Genomic DNA, 23,902 nt, shown 5'->3' with positions numbered 1-23,902 from the left:
AAACACCGAGAGAGTACCTAGAGGGAGAGAGACCAAAGAACATAGAGGATTTTGAAAGGAAGAAATTACAGATAATGAAAAAAGTTCTAGAATGTATCATCTAAGGCTAAGATAGAGTGAGCAATGAGTTCAGAAGCTACTCTGCACAAACATCTTTCTGTGAATATATACATATAGAAGTCAGACTTCAGTAAGTTAAGAAATGAGGTGACACATAAGTAGGACTTGCGTACACAAATTAGAGATAATATGAAGATTTGGTAGGAAATAAAAAAAAATACACTTTTTGTCAGAGTACTAGGAAACATGTTTGTGTTTGAAAATGCCAGTAGCAGCCAGGCTGGCACATATGAACAGGTAAGGTGGTCGTGGAATAGAATAACAGACTTGGGGGGATGAATCAAATTAGGGCAAGTAGGCCCCAGCTGAAGACAGCAGCTAACATGGCTCCACTAGATTACTGATTCAAAAGAATGAGAACCTAATTTTGTCAAAATTTCCGCTTTTTTTCCGAGAAAAACTAGAAATCTGGATGTGTGTATGAAATTTCCTGAATTGGGTAAAAGTATTCAACCTGTAGGGAATAACTTTACTCTCTCTGGTCTAAAACAAAACAAAACAAAATAAAACAAAACAAAACAAAACAAAACACAAACAGAGTTACTAAGAAGTAAATGGAAGAATGGCCAAGCAGAACTAAAAATGTGACTGATACTAAATAACATAAATATGGAGGAATATGTTATGCCATTATAGAATAAGTGATTAAAGGTTGAGGAACGGTTCAGCAAATTTTATGGAGTATGAGCAACAGGAACCAAAGGAAGCAGCACTTAGATATGAAGCATAAAAAAGAACCCATCAAGGGTAGAAACAAAAGGTTTTAGGAAGGGAAAGTGGGAGGTTCTGAATGAATGGAAGTCCATCTTAAAGTAAAAATAACATGGTCAAAAGATGGAAACAACAATTTGGTGAAAAATGACTATGTTAGACTAAAAGAAATGTAGAATTTTGATTTTGAAAATTATATTAATTCATTTATTTCATTTAAAATGTGAACTGCAAAGACACTTTACGAGATCTTTTAATCTGGTAATATTGAAGAATGGATAATGATGGCTATCTTAAATAGTACTAGTTATACCAGACAGACAATGGAAAGGGAATATTTTGCCTTGAAAATACCACACAAAGGAGGGTAAAAAGGAAGCACACGTTCCAATCTCATTCTGTTGTTAGTCCCTTTGTTGAGTAAGCCAAAAATACTTGCAGCCAGTTGAGACAGAAGATAGACATCTGGCCACTTAAAACTATCTGGACCAATGCCATATTCATACATGCTAAAGAGTACACAACGGCAGGTTAATAAATTAATAATCACTATACCAGTCTGGTCTACACTGAAAACTGACCTAAACAATATAACATTTCAATTCCCTTCCTTATGCAAGAGCTTCAGCTATCCTTCAGTTAGGTTCAAACATATTCTAGATAGGTAAGTAGCTTTATTCCCTCATTCAAATGATAATCATTTAGCACTTACTACATGCAAAGTGCTGTTCAAAGCACAAATATAAAAAATTAATCAGTCATGAATAACGTCATGAAGAAGCATATGCCTAATAGAAGAGATAACAGAAGATATATGCATAATTAACTAAAGAAGCTAAAAATCTAAAGAGATACAAGTGAAAAACTATAAATGTTCAAGGAGAAGGAAATAAAAAAATCAGAAAGAAGATTCAACCACTTGAGGGTTCCTATTTGACAAAAAACACAAATGTCAGTTTGGTCTTCCAGTTTCCAACTCTTTTCTTAAGTTACTTTCACTTAACAAGCCTTTCACTACCAACACAACTTTTTTTTGGCTAAACTCTCAAAGTTTAGAGTCAGTTACCTAATTCTTCATCACAATTTTATTCCACTTACACATTACACAGAACAAAATCTTTTTACTCAAATCTGGAAAATTGACATCACACATTGAAAACTAATAACCTGGTCTGGCAGATTTTAACTAGAAATAAAAATTAGAGAATAGTGTCTACCAGAAGCAAAAATTTGTATTTCCCAGTTCCACATCCATTTAAATCTCCAAGAAGATCCATGGGTGCAATAACTATGATAGTAAGATTCAGAAAGGAGTTTCTAGTTGAATGAAATAATCATGTTCAGTTGTGCTTCTAAACCAGTCACAAGATCTGAAACTACTCCACTCCTTCTCACTTTCCCTAAACTTAGATGCCTTCATACTTCTGTCAGAAATAACTGGGATTTGGCTTACAGTTATATGACTACCAGGGAAACTCTAACACAAACTCTAGAAAATACACAAAATATACAAAGTTTTGCAATAAGAGTGTGAAGGGAAAGGCAGAAGGAAAGAAATCAGCCTTTGGTTTTCAGGTAAAAATGTTAATTGTCATCAATTAGACCATCTTAGTTCCACCAACAGAAATGAGAAAAAAAAAAATCTAAACACAGTAACAATAGCTTCGCACCTTAACTAATCAAGATAGAAAAATGGAAAAGGGAAAAAAAGAAATTAATAGGTCTTCATTCATCATTCCCTTTAGCAGATCATATAATTCCTTACACTAGTCTTAAAACATTTATGTGTTGCATGAACACTGTAACAGGCATTTATCCCAAATATTATTTCTCTTTATAGAAATAAGATAAATATTATAATAAGAATTTAAGCTCCATGAAGGCAGGGTATTTTGTCTGTTCAACTCACTGATTTATCTACAACTGAACTGAACACACAGAAGGTTCTCAATAAATATTTCCAGCTCAACTGTGTTTAAAACACCAAAGGCTCTCAAATATTTGCTGTAAGAATTAATGAAAGTCAGAATAAATTTTGTGACTACTATGTCTAAGAATTGTGATATCATGTCAGAGGGGAAAGAAAGTAGCAGCATTTAACTAGATTAAAATGACATTCCTCTCATTTTTCTTATCATAGAGAAAGTGATTTCAATACACCAGCAATTAACAAGTTACCACGTAGGTATATGATTTCATGTAAGAAGTTTTTTTGTGGCACTACGTATTCTATCTAGTATCATTAAACATAAAAACTACGTAAATAATTAGGAAGTAAAACTGAAGAAAAGTTTATAAAATGCATTCATTACGGAATCACTTCTCTGCAATTTCCCCAACTTTGTTCATCTGTCAAGAACTAAGATTTCTCTTTATCAATTTTCTATTACTATTAAATTGTTTTACAAATGAATATATGAAACCATTAATATTATCAAGTGTTAGATAGATGTTAAAAAAGGAATAAAGTGGGTTTTGAATTTTTTTTCAAAAGCAAAAAAAGATTTTACTTCTCTTTGTTTATATTTCATCTCCCATCATATCACTTTGATCTCTGTCTCTCTCAAAATATTATAACTTCTTGAAAGCAATGATTATCTACCTGTTGAATTACATTTCTCCCTGCCTACACAAAATAAGATTCCTATTAAAAATCTCTAAGGCCTTATTTAACAAAAATCAATCACAAATAGAACCTACTGTAATAGAACCTACAATAAAATCTTGGCTATCCAAAAGTAAAGGCTTAGATTATCTAATGCCATAGACGATGCAAAAATATTTCTCTTTAACTGTGATTTGTATTCTCATACTTGCATTTGACTATGGTTATATGAAAGCTTCAGAGTCTTAGAGGAAATGTACTCTATGAATTATCAGAAACAGTTGTTACAGTATCAGAGTTACCTAATTTATTTAATGATTAACTACTTTAATGATGAAGAAAGAAAGTAACCCAGGCTTTTGAAAGATCCAGAAGGAGATTAAGATCACCAAAATGGTCCAAAAAGAAAGGCTGTGCTTCCTCTACCAAAGTACAGCCTGGGAATACAAAGTGGTTAGCTCCTTCTGTCAATCAGAAAATCAGCACCGGTGTGGTTTTCACATAGAGCTCTAATTGCTTCTCATTTCTCTTCAATTATTTGATAACTAAAATTTACACAGGAAAAAAAAAAACAAAAAACCAGGACCATCTCAGTAGACGGACCTTTTTCAGGAAAACCTATGATACCATACAGAAAGGTCTGCTCAAGATCAGAATATAGCAAAAATGTACAATTAGACATGATTTTAAATATTTAAAGGCATTAGAAATTTACATATAAATTTCAATAAAATAAAATGTATAATTACCGAATTTAGTTGGACTAAGTTTAACGTAGTTAGCTAAGCTCTTTGAAACTGATTTTCTAAGGTGTTAAATCCAAGTAACTTCTAAGAAATGAAATTATAAGAAATGAAAATTCAGCTCTTCAACTAGTGAAAGTATCTTCAGAAAAAGTAGGAAGTCAATAGGAAAAGAGCCGCTTATGCCCAGAGACTTTTAAGTCTCTTAAAAGGTAAAGTTTTACATATTGAAGACTACGTTATTGAATAAACACAGTCCATATTTAAAACTGTCCACTGAAGCCAGTATCTCCTATTTGTGCACCAGTTATCACCTAACGGATTTCCTTCTTATTTAAAAATGATTGAATAGTTTTAACCCTGATGTTGGTGGCTAAGAGCAAAAGATAAGAGATTTGCCCTGAATTTTACTGGACTGCACTTAAACATTAAAAAATCTGCAAGAATAGCACACCTCTCAAAGACACATCTCTTTGGCTGACTTTAATATACCCCTCCCACGTTTGAATTCCATACCACTATCCATAAAGATCATTCCAGACTACTACTCTGTCACTTATATGGGCAATCTGAAAACTCCACTCAAATCACAACTGTGACACACCCCCCTGTCCTCCACAAATTCTAATCTACTCTCCCCCTCTAGTCCTTCAAAAAATTTCTATGATTACAAACCTGTATACATGCACACATTCTTCAAATCCCAGCTCTGCCTGCCACATACAAGACTGTAACCTTGGACAAGTTACAAAGCTTTCTGTGTCTCAGTTTCCTCATCCATGAAATGGGAATAATAACAGTACCTACCTCATAGGATTGCGATGAAAATGAAGTAAGTTAATATTCGTAAATCTTTTAGAACACTGACACATAGCGTTTGCTATTATTGTTAATATTTTCAACACCACTTAAAACTTACGTTTTTCATACCATTAAATCTGAGGACATCATAAAAATAAATATCACTCATTTCACAGCAATTCAAATCCTACTTAAAAGACTCCTAGAGACACACAGAGAGACAGACACATACAGCCACATATACACACACGTGTGCTAACTTCCATCGCACAGTATACCTACATCTTTGGGGAACAAACTTCCACCTGCTAAGAGCTACTTACTGTGTAGAAATAAAAGTATACACAAAATGAGTAATTCAAGCAGCAGTGAGTCAATAGCAAGCACAAAAATAACAATCTGCCTGCTTCTTTTAACAAGCAGAGGGTTGATAGGCAAAAAATTATTTTCAAGGCATCATGTCTTCTTGAATACACTTTGAATCTGCAACAACTCTGAAAAGCAACTTACTCCCCTCCTAGACCACTCCATTTACCAAAGGAAAAATGCTTAATTGAGGTTAGAAAAAAAGTTGTTTTTCATATCACTCACTAAAAGTAGTAAAATTATGCCAGATTTTCATTATTTTATAAATATCATATACTTAAAAGTACTACTTAACTTTTTGTTTTCTCGATAGGGGAATAAATCCCAAACATAGATTTTCTTCAGATTCTCAATGGCCAATGATCTCTTTCAAAAATAACTTGAAGAAAGACTACTATAAGCAAAAAAGATTAGATTCTACGCTGAGAGTTCCTCTAAATTCAGCACCATTTATAATATGCCTTCCCTGAAAATGCAGCCTATTTTCCAAGCAGCTAAATGGTTTTTTCTACCATAAGAAATATCCTTTACCAATTATAGATAATACTAGAAAAATAAATAAGTAAATAAGCAATTGTCCTAAGTTTGAAATAAAAATTAAGTTTCTGTTTCATATTCTGTTACTGAAGAAGTAAAAGAAAAGACATACTTTTAATTCATATCCTGTGCAACATTCAAAGCTTAAATTTTGTTTTCGATACTCAAAGTAACACGTGTATTTACAACTACAGATTATCCCCAAATGCACAGTAGTACAGGTACCCCACAAAATTTAAACAGACAAAAAACTAAAACAAAGAAAAAACCTAGAAAACATGTTAATTTTTGCTTAGAAACCAGAATCATGGCATTCTTATTGTTACCTTTTAAATGCTTCAGCTGGGTTCCTTTCACATTCTCCAGGCTGTAACAGGCTTTGGACTGCTGGATCCCTTAGCTTATCCTCATATCCTTGGAGTAGTCCACTGCGGCAGATCTGGGCAACTAGACCTCTAATAAACCCTCCAACACACAAAGTATCAGAGTCCTGGGCTTTGCAGAAATGAAAGGCCAAAGCCTGGCGATGTAAACCTCTCTGCAAGCTCGTAGGTGAACTTGGCCACAACAGCTCAGTACATAGGGCTGTCTTGCCACTGCCAGGCCCTCCTACCAACAACACACCCCAGGCAGCTCCTTTTCCAGAGACAACACTAGCATTATTCCCAGAATTCATTACAAGGGATGGTGTGTTGACAGCACTATTGCAGCAGTTAGTTTTCTCCTGGAGGCAATGCTGAAGCTTGTGGAAAACCCACTCCCTACAGTAAAACTGCTTCCCCTGCAGTAAACTCGTTTGAGCCATTTTGCAGACTTTCTCTTCCCAAGGATTAGTCATAATAGGTTTCTTATCTTCAACATTCGCTAGATCCTGGATACGTCAACACAGGTCTTTACATCCATTAGGACATAACTTGCATATTAAGTTGACTCTGAATGATACAGTAACGAGTTACAGTAAAACTCAACAGCCAGAGATGCCATTTGCCAATCGAATGTGCATGACTTTATTTAGCTCTTTACTCTTGATTATCAGCAGAAAATATATTAGTTTAATTGTTGAACTGGTGGAAAATTGCCTGGTTCCAAAGCGTGGCAATACTTTTCCTAAATCTTGATGGGTCACATAACTCCATGGTTATATCTGGAGTTTATGTGATTGTGGATGTTTCAAGTGTGCAGATGAGACAATACATCTGGAAAACTAAAGATAATGCCCAATCTTTCAATGTGTACCAAATGCTTCTCCAGATTCCAAGTGTTAATTCTGTATCTGAAAATTAGATGCAGAAAAGATGTCCATTACAGTAAATGCCATCAAAGCGATCCCACGTATACAGTTGATAGGTAGCTCTGTATTTCTTGTTGAAGGATAGTCACTCAAAGTACTAGACCTTGCCATTTTCAGGCATCTGGGCAACTGCCAGGGAGGGAACTGTTTTAGATTAGGGTCTTTTATGTGGCAGAAAGGACAGGCCACTGTTAACACATCCTTAATCCGAAGTATTGATAAAATGCCATTTTTTTTGAGAGCTGATTCTTAATGAACCTGTTCACAGGTTCCTAGCTTTAAGATATCTGGGAAATCAACAATTTCTACAAGTAACTCAAATAAAACAAAAATATCTTAGTGCATAATATTATATGTTAAGAGCTTACTTACTTAAAACCTTACAAAAGGATATAATTTGCCAGTTAAAATAATCTCAAAAACCCATATACTTTAAGAAAATCCATATACTTCATCTTCGGCACTTTAAAAAAGTTGGACAATTACCCCCAGAATCATAATTCCACTTTCCTTTCTGTATTTTACTTTCTCTACGGTTATGCTTCCCAAGCAGCTACATTTTAATCCAGTTACCCTGGATTTTTAAAAAAGGCTTTATGCACACACAGTAACATCCTTAATTCTAGCCAAAAAGGTCTTTCCGACAAGCTTGGTAGAACAGCGCCAGTTAAAGGAAGCTCTATTAAATTGCACAGTCCAGCCAGTCAAGGACTCTGTTTACTCGACTAGTCACACTTCTTTGTTGATAGTTTGCAAAATCTAGGGGATGATTACTATGGTTGCGGCTGGATGGGAATGGGTTAAAAAAAAAATAGAGGGGGAGGATGGGAATAATCTTAACACGAATGATAAAGCCAAATACAAGTACAACGTGAATCCTTCCTTCCTCTGCGCCAAAGATAAATGTTTCGGATGGGGGTGAGGAATGGAATCTACTACTGTGGCCGGAGAAAAGGCTGCCGGGGAGAATTCCTTCCGAGACAGAAAAGGGATAAGGAGTAGAATGCTTCAGGGCTGGTGGGTGTTTGCCCACAGTTCCGGCCTCTAGTTTCAGCTGATAGACAAAAGGAACTCCGGGATTCCCAGAGACGGGAACCACCTTCGGTTTGAGCAGCCTCAAGGAGCCACAGGGGGGCCACCTCGGAGAGGCCACGGACGGAGGTGCAGCCTCTACACCGAGGTCTTCCCTTCCAGAAGGCTGGGAACGCCCCAACGCCCCGCCCCGAGATTTTGGGGTGTGTCTTTTGGAGGGGGAGGGGGTGCCCGACGCCCTTGCCAATCCCAGATGAGGGGTCGCCTTCCAGTCGGCGCCCAGTTCTGCGCCCCCACCCCTCGCGCCGTTCCCGCCCCCACCGGACCCACGGCGGAACGAAGGGGACGGAGACTGGAAAGGGTGGGTGGGTGAGTCAGACTCGAGCCCAGCCACAGCCCCCGAGCTTCCGACCTGAGAAGGGGCCTCGCTTCTAGCGCCGACGCCGCCCCTCGGTTACCTCGGCCCCAGCCGCCGCCGTGGCCGCCGCCGCCGCCGCTGCGGACTCTAAGCCTCAGACACTTGCTCCTCTGAGAATCCGCGGCCGCCAGCGCTCTCGGGACTCCAACTGCAGCCTCCTCCTCCTCCCGGCCTGGGGCACGCTCTCAGCTCCGGATCCTCCTGTTGGCCCCCGGCAACTGCCAGTTCCAGCTGCCCCAGCAGCCTCGGTCGTGCTCCTCCCAACCCCCACCAGCCAACCGCCGCCGCCGCCGCCGTCAGGGCAGTGACTGTCTCAGGCAGCCCGGGACTCGGCCGGCTCCGCCCCGCCCCACTCCGTGGCCCCGCCCTCCAGCCCAGGCCCCGCCCCCACCCGACCGCTCGGCCTTTCTTCGCCCGCCGGCTCCTCCCCTTACTCCTCCCCTCCCCCTGCGCGCCGGCCCATCGCCGCCGGTGCCTGGGCGTGTGCGGGAGCCTGGACCCGCTGCCCGCCTCGCGGGGGAACCTTACTGGGGGTGGCTTTCGGGCCCCGCCTTTGTGGGGGGAGGAGAAATGGGCGGGGGCTGCGTTCTCACGTCCCCGAGCTCACGCGAGTCGCTGCCCCCACCCACCCCGTCACCACTCGGCCCCGAGCCTTTCTTTGTCTTTCAGGCCGAGGACTCGCTGGCTTTGGGGGCCATATCCGCTCCTACGAAGGGCAGTTGAGCTGGGAGAGTTGCCCCTTGCCGCCTTCTTAACCCCCTTGTTCCAAAGACCACTCCAGACCCGTCCTATTCTTCAGTCGTCTGGGTTCCCTTTCAATCCATTAAATTCCGGTGATGCTTTTACTTTCTCAGCCTGAGACTGAGAGAAGCAAGGAAAGGACTGGGAAGAATATTGTAAGAATAAAAAATAGTGGGGCTGTAGCGCGACATTCCCATCGGCCTCATGAAAAGGACGTGGCCTCCACCAGGTGGAGGTTGAAAGCAGTCATGAATCGGTCTCAGGCTCCTGCCCTTCTGGACACTTGGATGACCCGCAGAGGCCACTCTAAGGGAAAGAGTCCATGGTCGAGGTCAGACTGTAGAATCAGATAAACTGTCCTAGAGGGCCTGACTACAGGCAGTTACTGTTGAACAAGACAGGCCAGTTGTTTGCACTCACTTGGACCTGGGTTATTTAGATTCCAGGTTTCTGCTGGGAAGGTAAATGTACTGTCATCTGACAGAGTAGAAAATGTGCTATCTTTATTATTTTATTATTTATGCTAAAGCCATGAGTTCTCCATCTCCCGTTCTCCATTAATTTCAATGTTTATTTCCCAAATGTTAAACCAGCCTCCCATCTGGTTTTTCTGGAATTGCCAAGTACAGCTATCCCACTTAACTAGAAAAGCGTATAACCAAATAGATTGTACTTGTGCTTACCCTTCCGTTCTGTTTATTACTGGCCTATCCATGGCATTTGAAGCTTGTTTATCTTAACATTTAGTTCATTCTTTTGTGACTTCTGAGATTCTTTTCCAAAACACAAGCAAAAAAGGCAGAAGATATAAATTCTCCAGAATTAGATTAAAATTGATTTTTTTAAAAAACTACAAGTTTGATTTACATTTGCTTAAGCAATTTTAATTACCACTTAGCTTGTTTGCCATGCAGCTTTATAGTCATTGACTCCTTCAATGACATTTCATGGCTGTAATATTATATGTTTAGAGAAAAAATTTAAATAAGTATGTACATTAAACTATCATTTCCATTAAGCTATTTGCTAATACAATAATTAAAATAATTTCTGCCCAATAGAGAAGTTACAGAAACTTAGTTTAGTGGGCCTATTTTTTTTATGATAACTAACCATCTCAGAATGCTGGTTGAAATAGCATCAGCGATAACTGAGCTTTAATTAACCTTCAGACTCATTTAGAATTTTTTTGCTTTAAAGTTTATTTCACATTACACTTTTATGGCTTTTGGCTTTTCCTAATAGAAAAATTTCTGAAGAGCAGGGTCTTTGCCCTACACAGCCTTGCATTCCCAGCACTTAGCAAGGCTCCCTACATGTGAAGCCTGTCTGTTCTTTCATTCTGACAATTACTTATTTATAGCATTCCAATGTACCTGGCATTATGCTGTGCTTAGTGGTAGGTTATACACAATTGTGGCAGGATGAACACAGTTTCTTAAAGTCTGGGGGTGTCGTTGAAGGGCAAAGGAAACTTGGGTTTACTTTAGCCTTCCTTTCTTTTCAGAATATCCATTTATCTCCCCAATTTTTGATATGAAGCAATGATGTTTTCTGTTTCTTCCACCTCCTCTAGACCATATTTCTGCCTTCAAATCTCTCTCACCAAAATCCTGAAATCTCCATTTTTTGGGAAAAAAACACATATGCATGTATATTAGACATGTATTTAGACATATATTAGACATGTGTACATGTATATATCTAACATGTGTCAGAGAATCCCAAGCAGGATTTGGGATTTGTCAGTGCAGAGGCTGACCTGGAGCTTGATCTCACAAACTGAGAGATCATGACCTGAACCAAAGCAAGTGTTGGACACTTAACCAACTGAGCTACCCAGGCACCCCAATGACTTTTTTTTTTAATTTTCTCTGTAAGTGCTGAGGTACCTAGTAAGTTCAAAGCAAACTCTAATAAATAAAATATATTCTCAATTTAAAAATCTTTATGTTGAAATGTGCAAAGTTTTCAACCCAAATCTTTTCACAGGTGTGTTCTCTTTTTAACCTCACTCAAAGTAACATCATTCCACAAACATTTTTATAAGACAAAGCTCATCATGTACATTCTCTTTATGTGTATTTTGATAGTTTCAACTAGATTTAGATACTGCAAAATTATAGGTCTTCTCATTTTTTGATTTATTTTGATTTACTTGTTTTGAGAGACAGCGAGAGAGAGAGTGTGTGCACACGTGCCCGGGGGAGGGGCAGAGAGAGAGGGAGAGAGAGAATCCCAAGCAGTCTCTGTGCTATCAGCGTGGAGCCCAATTCTGGCTCAATCTCATGAACTGAGAGATCACGACCTGGGCCCAAATCAAGAGTGGGATACTTACCTGACTGAGCCCTCCGGGGTGCCCCAAGGTCTTCTCAGTTTTGATCCACTGGATACAAAATAGAATTTTATTCAGTCAAAAACAGAAGGTCTATGAAAATATTCTCACAAGTTGATTGAGGTGTTCCAAAGCACAATTATAAATTTGGAAACTGGGTCTTTGATAATATCTGTAATCTGTCTCTCTCTCTCTCTTTTTTTTTTTTTTAACATTTACTCATTTTTGAGAGACAGAGCCAGAGCAGGGGAGGGGCAGAGAGAGGGAGACACAGAATCTGAAGCAGACTCCAGGCTCTGAGCTGTCAGCACAGAGCCCGGCATGGGGCTCGAACTCACGAACATGAGATCATGACCTAAGCTGAAGTCGGATGCTTAACTGACTGAGCCACCCAGATACCTCTGTGCTCTTCGGTTCCTTCTTTGATTGGTAGAAGTATATTTCAACATCCTCCTATTTGCAACTTTTGTTTTCAATAATTAACAATATCTAGAAGTTGCAAAAGTCTAATATTTTAATTTTAGAGTTATGATGATTTTAAATGAAATGCTATGAATATTCAAAAGCTTAGTTTTAGTCCTCTAGTTTAACTAATGTAGGTCATTCAGATTTGTTGACAAAGTAATTCTTTAAATAAACATCGCTGGCGATCTTCAGACAATGCCACCAATTTAAAGAACTCTGTTTACTGCCCCAAACATTGAGCTTATTTGCTATATGCCGTACTACAGAGTAACTCAGTCTCTATTTCACATATTTCAGCTCTACCTTACCTTTAGTTTTCCACATTTACCACTGATTCTCACAAGTGGCAGCCTGGTGAGTTCATGCATGTCAAAGCAGCAGCCGCAGCAGGCCAGAGCACATCTGACTGGTGTACCAAAATGCCTGGTAGGATCAGCAAGCTTGAAAGTTTCTCTATTACAAAGACCAAGAGTTGGCTGTACCTAGCCTCCCATATCAAACTATTTTTTTCCCCCATCTGGTATCCTGCACACTATCCTTGAAAGGAAGGGGTTAGTTCCGTTGCATCAGGAAAGAGTCCGGAAAAGAGTTATTGCTGGCAGTCTTTCAAATTTTACCACAAATTTAAAGAACTCTGTCCACTGCTAATAATGTATCTCACGCACTATGAAACAAGACCGTAGCAGAAGTTGCAAATAAATATGAAGGTCTACCAAACCTCACCCAGACTATTTTAATAGTACTGCTAATAACAGTGCTTTGTTTACACAAATATGCACAAGTTACGTTACTTAAAATGGACCTGATGTGGCCCTGGACTATAGAAGTCTTTGACATAGTAAGCATAATGATAGGAATATCCAGCTGGGGCTGTCTGCTTAAATACTCTTTAAAAGAATGCTTATTTAAGCTTTACGTTTTAAAATTACTGTTGCCAGCTGTATTTGTTTCTGTTGTGGAAAACAAGCCTAAAAATAGTTTTTGCTTGTAAGATTTGTAAGGTATAGTCCTTTCCTTCAAGCGATTAAACAAACTCCAAAATAAGATATATTTTGCAGATTTACAAGCTAACTGGAGTAAAAACTCATTAGCTGTGGTTACTGAGTAGCTGGCTACAATGCTCTACCTTATCCTACAGGCTCCTAGATAGAGCAGAAAACTCTCGGTAGACCCTAAAATTATGCCTATAGTACACGTGATAGTATGAATCTGAAGTTCATACCCTTGTCCACCTCCCAAAGACAGCAAGGAGCTTAAAGAAACAAACTATAATCTTCTAAAATATGTTCCTCCCTTGGATTCTCATAACTGCTTTATCCTACCTTTAATTTTAAAGGCTTATACATAGTTTAAATGCCTAGGTCCAGCCACAAAGTCACTATCACCCTTTTATCAAATCTCTTATCCTGATAAAGGTCATTTGTGTATTCTCTGAACCACATTTTAAATATCTGAAACAGCTGAAACTGACTTAGTAATAAGTTATATTCCCGACTTTTGTGTCATATGTGAAAATGGCAATAATTACATATAATAATTTTGAAATAATGCAAAATGCCATTGGTCAAGATGGACCTCCCTAATTTTATTATGTCTATGTACTATGAATTCTTTGATAAAATTTCAGTGAAATATGAGAATTAATGTCTTCATTTGGTGCACACAATTTGTCAACTTGATAGGTCCCCAGGTAAATGAGAGATATTATTTTATTTATTGTCCTTAATCTCTCCGCTTTTCTAGAAACCATACCTTATTTTGCCTTTTTCCAAGACTCTGTTATTTGCTACACCAGTTTACTTTGGCATCAGCAACCTCTGAGAGGTAGGTTGTATCAATTTGGAGGACTAATACTAGAAAGCATAAAAATAAACTGAAGGAAGAGTCTGTGGGAGTAACTCATCCTAGAAAAAATTTTCCTAAGGTCACAAAGGCTCCTGTGAATCCCACACTTCTCATCCCGCACAAGTTGCCAGGGAACTCATTTATATTTTGCTGTAGTGGTGGAGGCAGGGAGAGTCGTGTAAAATAGTGTCAAGAGGCCTGTGGCAGGGTGGTTAATTACCCAGAAAGTTTGTTTTGTTTTTTTCTCCATTAGGCTGGATGGTAAATGACCTCCATGAGGTAACTCATAATTTCCTTACTAGTCAGTTTTATCTACATGCCCATATTTCTTATTAGCACACTTCAGTTTAGCCTAATATGTGATCATTCCTTTAGATCATTCCTTTTATTTTCACATAATTTTGAATAAGCCTCCTCTATTTTTGAAAATTCATCTGATGGAAAAACATGACCAACATCCCAAGTCTAGAACTGAATTGGTTGAAGAGCACCCAAATAACAAGTCTTTTAACTATGAAACACAACATCCTCTCAGAGATGATTGGTAAACTAGAAACTACCACCCCAAGAGTATTTTCTAAAAGACACATCTATAGATTTCCACACTGGAAAAAGGAAGCAACATTTTTATGCTTTCCTTTTAGCTATTCATGATACATATCCTAGGTAGCCTCCAAAAATGCCCTCAAGGAACCATGCTTACTGGACTCTCCACCCTTAAGTAGTTGCCTCACATTGTATCTGGTTTGGCCCGCGACTTGCATTAACCAATGTAATGAGGCAGTAGTGACACTATACCCTCTGCTGACCTAGATGTGAAGCGGACTGGCAGCTTCTGTGTCGTGCCTTGGAATGGTCACCTTTGGGAACCGCCATTCAAGAAGTCTGGCTCCCCTGCTGAAGAGACCATATGGAGATACCACACCAGGAGGCAACACGGAAAGGCCTTGAGATCCTCTGGAAAATCAGAGAGGCCCAGCCATAGCCCATCATCCTGCTTGGGCCTTCTGATGACTCTAGCCACAGCCGTCGTTTACTATGACTCATGAAGGACCCTGTGTAGGCCCATTGCAAGATTTATCCAGCTGAGCCCAGTGGAACTGCAGACTATAAGAGGTATCAACCTGATTGCTATTTTACACGTCTAAATTCTGGAGTGGTTTGTTATATAATGATCAATAAGTAAAACACTATATGATAGAAATGAATCTAGTATTCCACAAATACTGCATATGATTTCTCCTGTCCCTCTCTTCATCTAGTCTCTCGGGCAATTTAAATAACTCTGGGGAACTGAAACAACACACTTTCATTTATACCATCCTACTTTTCTGTGGTGTATTCACCATCCATTTGAGAACTAATTAGAAAAATGAGACAGAAGTTAAGTAAACTTTTAAGATCATTGGACCGAATGATAATTTATATTTATTTACAAGTGTCTTTTCTCTCCATTGCATATTTCTTATCACATTAGAAACTTCCATTCAATAAGAATGTCTCTGACTCTAGCCTATCGGATAGCCATATGACATTTCCAAATATATAAAAACATCAGGTTCTAGCATAATACTTCATAAGAAATGAGATTTAGAAGATGCCCTCTCAATTTACCTCTAAAGTTTTACTTTCCACTAGGATGGTATGTTGGGAAAGGCAGGGAAAATTTAAATATGAAGTACGTTATTGCAATAATGTTGATTTAAATTCTGAGTGTTTGTAGCTAATTCAAAATTTAAAAGGAAAAAAGTTTTTTTGTTTAGCTTTAACTTTAAATAATGGCTTTTGTTTAATTTGTTTCTTTTTTCATAGAGGATTCTATATTTGCTAAGAACGTATTATTAAGAAACATATACAAAAAATATAGATCTAAATTTTGGATGATTCAGGTGAACTAGCTCATTGATAACTTATTCCAAATTTCATTTTTTAAAATAATTTTTTTAAATATTTATTTACTTTTTGAGAGAGAGAGACAGCACACAAGTGAGTGAGGGGCAGAGAGAGGGAGACACAGAATCTGAAGCAGGCTCTAGGCTCTGTGCTGACATCACAGGGCTTGAACCCACAAACCATAAGATCATGACCTGAGCTGAAGTGGGATGCTTAACCAACTGAGCCACTCAAACACCCCTTCAAATTTCATTTTTTTCACTGGAGTATTTAACATGGAGGTAAACTAGTTTACCCAAGGATCATGTCTTTATGTGAGTGCTTCATCAAATTTATTGTTGCAATCACAGAAATATAAAACTAAATATTTTCAATCAAATCAGATAAATTAAGACCCCAGAAGAGATGGGAAGGAAAGCTACCAATGTCACATTTGGAGAGGTACACTCTGAAAAGGAGAAATAATTCTTTTTTCTAAGAGATCACATGGAAGAAAAAAAGGGAATATAGTTTGGGAAATTTTGAGAGGGAAGGTATTTGAGAAACAGCATCATCTGCAAGGGAGAATCATCTTGGAACATTAGGAGGTTTGCAACTTTAAAAAAGTGTAATTTTGGTGCTGCATAGGCTGTGTGCTGCCCCACTGCAGATGACACCATTCAGATAGACTGTCATGTGCTTCATGTAAACCAGAGTGCATCAAGGAGCTAGTGCAGTTAGAGATCGTATTTGAGCTTCTGTAACAAAACCCACATCCAATGGTTGGACACATAAGGGCTTATTTCTCTTGTGTAATAGAAGCCTGGATGGATGGCGTGGCTTATACAGTAGATTTAGAGTGCCATCAGGAATCACCCTTCTATCTTTCTCTTCTTTCTCTTTTGCTATCCTAAGTGCGTGTGACATTTTCATGGTCACATCACAGCAGGATGACCAAAATGTTCTGGCTTTAGAACTGAGAGTTACACATCTAAGAAAACTCCTTAGTCTCAAGTAAACCAGTTGGTCCCCCTACATGGTCTCAACATGGCATTCTACCTCTAGCTTTTCATGTTCACCTCATGTCTTTCTTCTATCTTGGAGACAGGAAGAAGATAAGGAGGAAGTAGAAAATAGGGGGTACACAGAAAAGTAAAAGTTTTCCAGTAATTCTCAGCACACATCTAATTTACCAGAACTGCACAAGGTAAGCTAGGAAATAGATTATATTAGCTAGACACATTGCTACCCGAAAAAATCAGGGTTCCACTGTAGGAAGAAATACAGAAAGTTCATTAGGAAGACAAAGCAGGATGTGCATAATTTTGTGACTTTCTTTAGGAATGCTCAGTGTCCCAGCGACAAAAATAGAGAAGGTAAAGGAGGAAGGCAAACCAGGGCTGGAGATTGTCAAAGAAAGAATTTCAGAAGGGTATGGAAATATGTTATTTCAGGATATGCATAGCATTATTAAAATGGCTCATCATGCAATGCATACTGAGGAAAAAGTGTCACCTACAAAGAAAATTGATAGAAGGACTAGAAGTTTAGAATAAAATGTTAAAATTCCTTCTAAATCCTGGGGAGAAAGCCTTATGAGAAAGTCAATGATTTATTTTATTTTATTGGTGTCAGATTATTTTCCCTCAACTTGATATTCACCAAGTAGTTCTGTTTTGTTTAACATTCTAAACTTTAGGGGGACGTTTTTATTTAAATTTGTCTTAAAATTATCAAACTTCTGTCACACAATAATAAATCAATAAAGTCATTGACAATGAAAATCTAATAGAAGACCAGGTGGTAAGTTAACTAAAGGATTAAAAAACATTTTAATGAAAATGTGTGTGCAAAACTAAGCTATGTATTTTAATGTCACATAACAGTTGAATAAATCATGGGCTGAAAATCAACACCATGTATCTTTAAATCATAAGTGACAACTGAATTGCGATCACCTTCTGCTTAGATTAGACCACATTTAAATTCATATCATATGCATTCAGACTGGAAGTAAACAGGGCAAAGAAGATATAGAATAGGTGATATAGATACATAACCACTTTTGAGGCAAGACTTAGTGAACATAAAATGATCGATTTCTTGGAGGGAGACTCCTTCCCCATGATAGCTTTGAAAAGCTCAAATTGGAAATTATACATTTTTGCATAGAGAGGGTCAGGAAATTCCACTGACAGTATTTCAAGGGGGATGAAGAGAAATAAGGAGATAAGCTTACAAGGCAGCTAAAGAAAGTAACTGCCAGTCTAAGAGCAATAGTTGCATCCTGGTTTGTAGTCTGCTAAGATAGAGAATTCTTGTGCTATATACAGCACACGATTTCCCAGATTTGGGCTCTATTTCCTACAATGGTATAGATCAATTTTACCCCAAAGGATTCCTTAATTCTCCAAGCCAATGAGGAAAAATCAAGGGAAAGGAAAATTCAGAAGAATAATAGGGTAGAGCCAATATTACCTGCAAAACGGCTGCCTAACCCAGAGAAATTGAATACGGATTTAGGCCCATGAGCTCTTGTATTGACAAAATGATCCTGGAAATGTTGACACCTCAAACAAACAAAAAACCAAAAAAAACCAAAAAACAAAAAAACCATTTATATATCATTTTTATTTAATAAAATTATTACAAAAGCATTTTTAAAATTACAAAAACCTTGTAAAATAATACTTTTTTTCTGAAAATCAATATTGCCTCCTTTTGAGATTGGAAGAAAGATACCATTAAAACATTGACAGTCTCCTTTTTTGACACATTTGTCAAAAGTAGCAAAGGAAAAAGTATTTGAAAGTAAACTTACTTTCTGCTTCTAATCCAGCTTTTTGAGGCATATTAGATTTTTGGTGAATCAGTTATCTGTTGTTACATCACATACCATAACCTAAAGTTTGGTGGTTTAAAACAACACTGAATTATTATTTTTCACATTTTGTGGCTTGACTAGGTGGTTCTGCTGGTCTTACCTAGGAACCCTCATATAGTTGTTTTTTGTTTTTTTTGTTTTTTTTTTTTAATTTTTTTTTTCAACGTTTTTAATTTATTTTTGGGACAGAGAGAGACAGAGCATGAACGGGGGAGGGGCAGAGAGAGAGGGAGACACAGAATCGGAAACAGGCTCCAGGCTCCGAGCCATCAGCCCAGAGCCTGACGCGGGGCTCGAACTCACGGACCGCGAGATCGTGACCTGGCTGAAGTCGGACGCTTAACCGACTGCGCCACCCAGGCGCCCCAGAACCCTCATATAGTGGTATACAGCTGGCTTCACTCCCATGTTTGGGTCACCAGCTGGGTCGGCTGCAAAGAATGAGGTGGCTGGGCCTTCTTCTGATGGCTTTTTCACAGCAAGGTGGTCTCAGAGTTCCATGAGAGCTAAGGCAGTATCTGGAGAGTCCCTTGAGGCCTTTGTCTGGAACTCACACTATGTCACTTCTGCCATGTTTTATAGGTGAAAGCAATTCCGAGGACAGACCAGTTTCAAGGGGTGGAAAAACAGACAGACTTCACCTTTTGATAGGTGAATATTATCACTATGATTTTTAAGTACTACAAATAGAAAACTTGAGAATTTGACAAATAATTTAACTCTCCACCAGGAAAAAAAAAAAGGCAAATGTATGCAAAGTCTGTGTTAATTTTAAAGCAATAATGCCCTTCTATGTGATGGGAGTTCAGGTTAAGAGTCCCTGATTTAAATAGCTCTCCCTTGGAGCACCTGAGTGGCTCAGTCGGTTAAGCATCCAACTTCCGCTCAGGTCATGATCTCATGGTTCAGGAGTTTGAGCCCCGCGTTGGGCTCTATGCTGACAGCCCAGAGCCTGGAGCCCACTTCAGATTCTGTCTCCCTCTCTCTGCCCCTCCACAGCTTGCGCTCTGTCTCTCGCAGTGTTTCAAAAATAAATAAACATTTAAAAAATAAATAGCTCTCCCTAAATTCAATGTGCAACTTAACATGAATAAACAAGAATACAGTCAAAAGGATTTGTGAAAGGTTAAAGAAAAAATACAGCCATCTGCACTGACATTTTTCTCAGTTTTATATATCCTGTGTCAAAAATTATGTTTTTACTTAACAGGACTTTGAAGAGTTAAGGCACAAAAAACTTACATCATAGTTGAGTAGTGACTGATAATTTACTTCACTTTGAATGAAATTATTACTTATATAAATTAATACATAACAAAAGACAATATTCTGTTTTCTAGTTCTTTAAAAATCTTCTGATTTTAATCAACTTGTCACTCTATCTGCAATTAAATTCTTTTAATTTAAGGAGGTTAAAAGCAATCTATTTTTATCTTCTTTAGTTACTGGTGGTTGAAGGATCTTCTCTAAACAGGGAAGTGAAGTAGAGTTTTTGCATAATTTTAGTTAATAATTAAAAAATTAACTAGTGCATGTTGGGGTTTATATCAACACGAACACGTCTCAAAAATAACTTCCCATGTAATAACTGACATTAGTAATATATTCTGAAGACATAATTTGTATTTAATACAATCTGTGTGATATGAACAAGTATTATAACACATGGTAGTTTAATTTGGCTAAATCCCAATTAAAATAAAGAATATTTTATTACTTGTATTAATATACATCTACTATTTGCTTGCAGAAGAATTTTAAAATGTCACATAAGTAAGTGCCTGGCATTTCAGCCTATAATCTGTAATTGATAAGATAAAAGCAAGACTTTCAGATTAGGTACACAGGTTACATAAAGGAAACTCTCATATGGTTCCTGCAATTTGAGAGGAACAGGGTGCTGCCGTTTGATAACAAGAGGTAGAAGCTGGAAAGAGGAAAATACCTTAATCAAGATATGCTCTCAGACCACGGCAGCAAAAATTAATGAAAAGTTCATGGTGGGGAGTTCATATTAAAACCAAAGTCCACAAATTACATGCTAAATAGAAATGAAAAATCTATAGTTCAAGCCTCACAGTTGGACTAAACCCAACTATAAGTGATGATTTTCAGGCAAAATCTTTTTTCTTTTGGATACGAAGAGATCTGAAGTGCGAGAAGGATTGTGGACTTTGAAGACGGAGGGAGGGAGCAACGCGCAAGGACTGGATGGTGGCTCTTAGTCCTACGGCTGCAAGGAAAAAAAATTCTGCTGATAGAAAGAATGAACCTGGAAGAAGAACTTGAATTCCAGATGAAAATGCAGCCAGTTGACACCTTTATTTAAGCTTTAAATACTTGAAACTCACTCAACGCTGCCTGGACTTCTCAAGTGCCATATGAAGTGACATATTCTGTGTCATATTCTTCTGTGACATATTAAGTGTATGTTGTTTCAAGCTGCTAAATTTGTGATAATTTTGTAGCAAGAGAAAACCAGTGCAGGTTTTGGTACCTATGGTGCCCCTAGGGCAAATACTCACAAATGTAGAAGGGATTTTGGAATCAGGTAATGAACCGAGGTTGAGGAACATGATAGAAAAAGCCTAGACTGCTTTGAGAAGACCGTTAGTAGAAATATGGACACTAAAAATGCTGCTGGTGAGGGCTTAGCAAGAACTGAGGAACTTGCTACTGAACAGTGGAGAGAGATCCTTGCTACATAGTAGTGGGAAGTTTAGAAAAGTTGTTCTCTGGGGCACCTGGGTGGCTCAGTCTGTTGAGCCCTGACTTCAGTTCAGGTCATGATCTCACGGTTCATGAGTTTGAGCCCCAAATCAGGCTCTCTGCTGTCAGCTCAGAGCCCACTTTGGATCTTCTGTCCCTCCCCTGCTCGCACTCTCTCTCTCTTTCAAAAATGAATAAACATTAAAAAAAAAAAGTTGGGGTGCCTGGGTGGCTTAGTCAGTTAAGTGTCCGACTTCAGCTCAGGTCACGATCTCGCAGTCCCTGAGTTTGAGCCCCGCGTTAGGCTCTGGGCTGATGGCTCAGAGCCTGGAGCCTGCTTCCGATTCTGTGTCTCCCTCTCTCTCTGTCCCTCCCCCGTTCATGCTCTGTCTCTCTCTGTCTCAAAAATAAATAAACGTTACAAAAAATAAAAATAAAAAAAAAATAAAAGTTGTTTCCTGCTGTTATATAGAAAGCAGAAATTTGTAAATCATAAACTTGGGTATTGAGTTGAGGAGATCTCTAAGTAAAGTGTGGAAGGTGAGGCCTGATTCCTTCTTTCTCCTTATAATAAAAGAAAGGAGAAAGAAATTGAAGCAAGAACTGTTAACTAAAAAGGAATCAGGGCATGCTGATTTGGGAAATTCTCAGCCTACAGAGATGGCAAAAAGATCCTAAAATTAAGAGATTACCCCTGAAAGTGTAGCACAGCGTAAAAGGTGTGGGTGTGTGTTTACGACATTTTGCTACCACCCTAGAAAGATCAAAAGGTCAGAGTGCTCAATCACCAGAGATTAAAGGTGTGCCTCATAGATCTCAATCAGACTTGAAGGCCTAAGAAGCTTATTAGCAGTGTCCCTTAGCCATCCTAGCTCAAACCAAAAAATAGAAAAGGAATTATCTCAGGAAAAAAAAAAAAAAAAAAAAGATCAGTGAGAGAGCCTTTTCTCTGGTGGAGCAACCCCTCCAGAAATCCACATCAACCCACAAGGTACTTGGGAATATTTTATCAGCGGGAGCACCACCAGCTGGGATCAAAAGAGACAGAAAGAATATGAAATAAACGGAGACTCTCAGCATTCCCAAATTCTCTTGGCCGGAAACTGGTTCTGATGATACAAGTCAGCTACAAACAGGATCTACCTTTCATTAAGAAAGGAAGGATGACTCAGAGCTAAGATCCCAGAAGGCAGAGGTGAAAGCCCCAGAGTATATTCTTAAGCCTTGAAATCTAATGGGGCCTTCTCAGCTGGATTTAAAAAAGACTCCATTTTCCTAATTTTTGGGCCAGAATGTTTGTAACCACATTCGTTTTCTATTGCTGTGTAACAAATTATCACAAAGGTAGTAACTTAAAACAACACAAATTTATTCTTTCAGTTCTCTAAGTCAGAATTTATAATGGCTTATCTGGCTTCTCAGAATCTCACAAAGACAAAGTCAAGATCTCAGCCAGGCGGGACTCTTCTATTCAGGTTCTGAGGAAGAGTCTGCCTTTAAGCTCATTCAGGTTAATGGCCGAATTCAGTTCCATGTAGTTCCCCATTTCCTTGCTGGCTATCAGCTGGGGTCCAGTCTTATCTCCTACAGATTGCCTACGTTTCTTTGCACATGAAGAAAGGCCCCCATCTTTGGGGACAGCAAAAGCCCATCGAATCCTCCTTGTGCTTTGAATATGTCTGATTTTCTCCTCTTCATTTCAAACTTTGCTCTGGTATTTGAGTGTATGAACCCATTTTAATTGTAAGCAATGAGAAGCCCTCAGTACTTTAGCCGTACACATAAAATGTGTCCTCTCAGTTAAAGTCAGAATCACAAGCCAGTGTTTCTGATGGACCCTCCCTTTGATTTTCTAAGTGTCCCTTTCTATAGACACACCCTCTCTACACCACCAAGAATGAATGTTATCTGAAGAATATTGATGAAATAAAATGACAAATAGTAAACAGTACTCTATTTCATTGGCCATTGGGATAAAGCTTTAATGGATTCTGAGAGAACAAGGCCTATCAGAAGAGTAACCTAAAAATCCAGACATCAGGTTTCTGATTCTAATCTTGAGCAAATCAATTAAGTTATTGCATTCACTTTTCGTCATAAGTTTTTTTTCATAATAAAAGCTTTAAAAATACTAAACAAATGCGAAGCAATGTGTTCATATTAGTTATTATTTCTGTGGCACTGCTGCTATTTCTGTAGTTGTCTCTGATATGATCGTCTCTTCCACATTTTTAAAGAGACATCTGGCCCCTGCATCTCTCTCTTTCACGATTACTCTACTTGTATTCTCTGTCCCAGCCATGCATATTGAATAGACACTGCCTGAAATTCCCTAGACATGTTCTTTGTTCTCTTGTGCCTCCTGACCTTTTTACTCTCAACTAACTTGCAATGTTATTTGTCATGTTTTTTTCCTCTGCACTTTTC

General features: G+C 38.4%; 1 protein-coding gene across 4 annotated transcripts in view; it reads right to left on the bottom strand.

Annotated features, from left to right (window-relative positions):
- The window catches only part of ANKRD50 (ankyrin repeat domain 50), a 60,396-nt gene that overhangs the window by 23,594 nt on the left and 12,900 nt on the right, over positions 1 to 23,902 (bottom strand). The window contains exons 1-2 of one of the 4 annotated variants that reach the window (XM_042983941.1): positions 11,704 to 11,731; positions 6,210 to 7,156 (exon numbers count right to left, since the gene is read on the bottom strand). In XM_042983941.1, the coding sequence (XP_042839875.1) occupies positions 6,210 to 6,721 (512 nt within the window). In that variant the 5' untranslated portion in view covers positions 6,722 to 7,156; positions 11,704 to 11,731. Of the gene's footprint in view, positions 1 to 6,209; positions 7,157 to 8,664; positions 8,938 to 11,703; positions 11,732 to 23,902 lie in introns of those variants that run through there. The other 3 variants (XM_042983939.1, XM_042983940.1, XM_042983943.1) reach the window with 3 other exon arrangements.

Source organism: Panthera tigris, chromosome B1, assembly GCF_018350195.1.
Source record: "Panthera tigris isolate Pti1 chromosome B1, P.tigris_Pti1_mat1.1, whole genome shotgun sequence".
In the NCBI taxonomy this organism is placed as follows: Eukaryota; Metazoa; Chordata; class Mammalia; order Carnivora; family Felidae; genus Panthera; species Panthera tigris.
The sequence above is the reverse complement of the archived record's forward strand: the minus strand, read 5'-3'. Positions and strand labels throughout refer to the sequence as shown.